The 5,174-nt window shown below is 34.5% G+C and overlaps 1 protein-coding gene across 8 annotated transcripts; it reads right to left on the bottom strand.

Annotated features, from left to right (window-relative positions):
* Positions 1 to 248: 248 nt before the first annotated feature.
* On the bottom strand, positions 249 to 4,231 carry LOC130799130 (uncharacterized). 8 transcript variants are annotated; one of them, XR_009039213.1, is made up of 7 exons: positions 3,888 to 4,200; positions 2,480 to 2,556; positions 1,621 to 1,740; positions 1,452 to 1,522; positions 1,117 to 1,347; positions 761 to 786; positions 249 to 565 (listed from the first exon to the last, which is right to left on the bottom strand). XR_009039213.1 is itself a non-coding variant. In XM_057662206.1 (7 exons), the coding sequence occupies exons 2-5, from the start codon at positions 2,516 to 2,518 to the stop codon at positions 1,138 to 1,140; spliced, it is 462 nt and encodes a 153-aa protein (XP_057518189.1). In that variant the 5' UTR covers positions 2,519 to 2,556; positions 3,893 to 4,231; the 3' UTR covers positions 249 to 565; positions 761 to 786; positions 1,117 to 1,137. The 8 variants fall into 8 exon arrangements, 7 of the variants coding, with proteins under 7 accessions (XP_057518189.1, XP_057518188.1, XP_057518190.1 ...); XM_057662206.1 differs by having other exon boundaries at positions 1,117 to 1,369; positions 3,893 to 4,231; XM_057662205.1 differs by having other exon boundaries at positions 249 to 892; positions 1,117 to 1,369; positions 3,893 to 4,231.
* Positions 4,232 to 5,174: the final 943 nt, after the last annotated feature.

Here is a 5,174-nt window from a genome sequence, read left to right as displayed (position 1 = left end):
TACAACTATTTTCGTTGTTAAATTTCTGTTTTTCACAACAATTCAAGTTGTTGCAATACATGATAGTCAATCTTTTGCAACGACTTTACTGTAGGGAAAACAATGAAGTAAAATTTGTTATTAATGTTTTTAGCAACAACTATTACCGTTGCAAAAAACATACACATTTTTCGCAACGACTATTTATCTTTTGAAACAACCTACAATAAACTAGACAATTAAAATAATAAATAATTTAAAACCAACTAAACTAATATCACCGATTATCATTATATATTAAGTCGTATCCCAAAATATCACACGTCCCAAATATTATCGTGTCAAAAATATACGTAATTCATATACATGTAACGGATCGGATAACCAATTTTTCAACATAATTCTCCAACCATACACAAGTTTTTATGCAAAAATTTACAAGTGATAGGCACTTTGAAAAAGTCCAAAAATATACAAGTGCACATATAGCTACTTCATAACCCAAAACATCGCGCATCCAAAATGCTTGTAGCTATCACCAACTTCGTCATTGAGTACAAAAAATTTCCAACGAAGATATGTTTCCCTACACCAAATAATTTTGTTAGTAATTAAGAATCAAATGAGCCCCAATATTGAGTACTTCATAGGGAAAGCATTTAGCATGATATTCACAATCAAACCATCCCTACACTTTTTGTTGAGACATAATAAGCAAAGCATTTAGCATGATATTCACTAACAAAAGCATTACGTATATAGGGAATGTGAGAAATGATACCAGTTTCCAGCAAGCAAGTGATATCCCTGAATGAATACGACCAATTAGTACCACAGAATAGTTATACTGTTCTTGAAACAGTGCTGACAATAAGCCCAAAACTATAATTGGAAGCTGACAATAAGCCCAAAACTATAATCACAAGACAAATTGAAAATCAATACCAATTTTTAATAGCCCAAAATTATAATTGTAAAGTACTTGGCCAATTCATTATAATTTGTCTACATTACTTGATGTAATCACCCAACTATTTGTAGCACATATATTGAAGAAGCGTAACTGCACAAGATAAGTTTAGCTAGAAAAGTCTAAAGATGCATGCATTAGCATTATGATGAAGAGGGAGGAGTCACCTTTGAAGGCTTGAATGGGACTCAATTGTCTTCAACCTCCTCTGGCTTGACAAAGAACTCAATGTATGCTATCCTGCTAGGAGGCTGATAACCAGCAGAATCAATGTGTGGGTGTGATTGCCTTACAACGGAGACCAGATGCTGAACTTTCAATATTCCGCCTCTCCCAACCGTAACCTTGCTGCCACGGTTATCTTTGACGACACTACTTGGTATATTAGAAGTTGTTGCCTGTAAGAATTTATATTTATACCTGTTTATCAATACAATCAAAGAACTTTGAATCATAGTGAATAAAAACCAAAGAGTAGAATTTACAGGATATTAGTATGTACCGATGAGACACTTCACGATCACAGCTCAAAGCTGCTAAAAGATCAGTATTTGCATAATACATAAAGTCTATCTGCAAAAAATAACCCAAAATATACCCAAAACTGATAAATACATCTATCAGCAAGAGAGAAGCAAAGTCAAATGAGCTCAATACCCTTTAAGCTTAACCTGTAGATCACCATGGCCTTCACTTCTGAACGCAACCGAAGGAGGAGTTGGTTGTAATGTTAGTTTGATACTTGATCCGGGCCATTCCAGATCATCAATAGCTTCTTTCAAAGCTGCAGACTAAAAATACACTTTGAAAGTAAGACCAGATGAGGGTCAAATATAAAAAAAATTCACTTTTACTACATGTTCACATTGTACTTTTATTTAGGGTTAAATAATTATAAAATCAATGCCTAGGCATCAGTGCTCTTCAATAATATACTAACTCCACAACAAAATCAGAGGATCATCTAGGATTTACACAGAGTATCAGAAAGTAACAGTTTGTTATAGTAGTTAGTGTTAGTTTTTAACATGTGACTAGCATGTGCCTTTAGTAGGTTCTTATGTTTGTTACATTATGTTATAGCTCAGAGGCGGGGAAGTTAGTTATTGTCCTTTCCTTTGCTTAACTGATTTGTAAGGGGTTATACAAACCCTTAGGATATATTATAGTAATCAAGTTATAAGATCATCATTCCTATTTTTCCTTCTCTCTGCATTCTCTTTTCTTCCCTTTTCCTATTTCTTTCTTTCTGTTTGGTGTGTCTTCTTGAACAGACACCACTGCCAACACAATGCAGACGACAAACACCCCATGTAGTGTATCCAATAAGGCAACAACAGTATACCAATAACGAACAATTGACATTTCAAAACTATAGTAAATACACTAACACTTCCATGACCTAATTCAAGAACCAAATTTAATCAAGACTATAGATTTATAAAGTCAAAACTTATAAAAGAAACAAAATGATATTTTTACTAGTGGCAACTTGCTATTAACCTCTACAATCCAGAACTTCAAACATACCATTTGTGATGGCATTGCCACTGAAATAAAAGTTTGCATTCACCCCAATATGCTCCCTCTTTGCACATACTTTTCAACTGCATAAAGAAAATCATCTAGTCACGTCTTCCTGGTCATAGTGGTACACAGGACATTAAAAAAGCGATAACCTATAGGTTGCAAAACTGTAAAAATTAGCAAAGAAATCATAGGAAATAATGAGAACAATTTCCATTGCAATATCAACTGAATGATTGTAGTTTATTCTTGGTGGAAAACAAAGCCAAAACAACAAAATATTCACTCAACTTTGAACAAAATTTATTAGGGATTGTCAATTTGTAATCAAATAACATTTTTGGCAGAGCAACAGACAGCCCAAACCTTAGCTAGACTCCAATCAATATATTTGCAACGGAACACTAAGATTTAAAGCTAAAACTACAAACAATTCTCTCAAACCTAAACAAAACCAACACTTACCACCTACTCTAAAACCAACTACTCAACCTAATAAAGGGCACAACAACAGAAATATGCAGCCGCAATCAAAATAGCAGGAGCTATGCCCAAAAACAAACACCAACAGCAAAACACTACAACACCAAACAACATAATTTATTTTAACAAAAGTTCAACATAAAAAATATGGATCGAAGTATAATTTATCAAAAGGATAAATGGAGATAAATACCTATGGGTAACACCAAGCTTAAAATAAATACTCACAAAGTCCATTTACACAACAAATTGGCAAAGATAGAAACCACTGAACAACAAAACAAAACAAGTAAGGGGCTGTGTGAAAGAACAGATGTGTGAATCCCATCTATGATACATTTGCTAAAACCAGATTTTCCGGTTGTGTGAAAGAACTCATGTGCAGAAAGGTAATTAATAGTTTCATCTCCTTAGTGATACATCACACATAAGGGGCTGGTATATAGTATATATTATATACCTATCAGAAAACTTACCCACCCTTATAAGAGTTAAGTTTGGAATGAATCCATAAACTCAAAAAATCATATCTTTGAGAAATTTCACGTGAGATGAACCATATGACAAGACATTTAAGATAAATTCATACATAATAAATGGATAAATTTCTCACATTTAACCCTAAAATACATTCGTTTCTATTATAGGCTGGTATATAGTACATTCATTTCTGTTTCAATTCATTATTAATGGGATTCATATACTCACAAGACTTTAAAAACATACCCTATTAGCATCCAATTACACTAGATTAGGGTTTTGATCCAAATCATATGTATAAGCAAAAACAAAGGAAAAATACCTCACATTTAACCCTAAAAAAATTAAATCGTGAAATGAAATTAGGGTCAAGATCACCAAAACGAGATAGATTCATGATTTCCAATCCATGAAACTACAAGAACAAGGATTGAACAAATTTACATACATTACCTTGAAGTCATTGCACGATCAAATTAACTCCCGAAGAAATAGCGGACCACACCGACTTACAATAGTTGATGCACCAAATCATCGAAACACTAGCACGCCGGTGGTCTTGACTTTCACGGTGGTCGACTAGCCGCTTTCCTGCTTTAGCGGGGCAAATGGTGTCGCCCAGTAGAGGAGAAGTCTAGACAGAGAAAAAGAGATGAGTATAGGGTTTTCACTTTGTTTGAGAGGAGATGGGATTTCAGGTTTGAGAGGGAAATTTTGACAAAGAGGCGTGGGTTAATTTTAAGAGCTAGGGAATCGTTGCAAAAAATTGTTAGAATATGGGTTTTTGCAACGACTTTGTTCTATCAAATTAAATCAAGGATCATTTTTAATCAAATTAAAATAAAAGAAAAAGAGAGAAGAAATAAAATAGAGAATATTTTGCAATGACATTGTTGTTGCAATACATAAAACAATTTTTCGCAACGACTAGTGTTGTTGCGTTACCTAATAATGCTTTATAGCAACGACTGGTATCGTTGCAAAAAACAAATATTAATTATTTCAAAGCCCGCGCTCATTTTTTTTTATGGCAACGATTATTTAGCAACAACAACGGATTTCGCAACAACTTGTATTTTTCGCAACGAAAAAAATATAGTCGTTGCTAAAACTTGTTGCTAAAAACAAGTTTTCTTGTAGCGACCCGAGATAAGAAGCGAAAGCATAATGTACTTACGGTTCATACATAACCAAGGTGGCAAATTATAGATCACTAAGTGTACCGGCCAAGTACTATGTTGAGAGCTAAGATTGCCGAATGGGTTCATTCCATCCGTACACAGTCCGAGCCTTAAATTACGAGCCTCATCCCCAAAAGTCATATGCAACCTATCAATACTCTTCAATTCCGGAGAATCAGATGGATGTGTGAACAAGTGACCTTTCTTCCTCCTATCTGCATGCCACCTCAAATTTAACGCATCTTTTTTTTTTATAGAAAACAAGCGCTTGAATATAGGTATTATTGGAAGATACCACAATACCTTAGCCGGGGGCCGTTTAGCATCCCGAACCCCTTTACGCTTGTGGTGCGATAAGCCACACCTAGGACACTCTTCTAAGTTCTAATTTTCATTCCGATACAATACACAATCATTCGGACACGCATGAATCTTCTGGTACTCTAAGCCGAAAGGACACATGAGCTTTTTGGCATAATATGTCGAATTTGGAAGTTCATTTCCCTCAGGAAGTATCTCACCGAACGCTTCTAATAACATTGTGAAACTAGCGT

This window comes from Amaranthus tricolor, chromosome 14 (genome assembly GCF_026212465.1).
Source record: "Amaranthus tricolor cultivar Red isolate AtriRed21 chromosome 14, ASM2621246v1, whole genome shotgun sequence".
Taxonomy (NCBI): Eukaryota; Viridiplantae; Streptophyta; class Magnoliopsida; order Caryophyllales; family Amaranthaceae; genus Amaranthus; species Amaranthus tricolor.
Note: the sequence above shows the minus strand (reverse complement) of the source record. Positions and strands in the feature narration are given on the sequence as shown.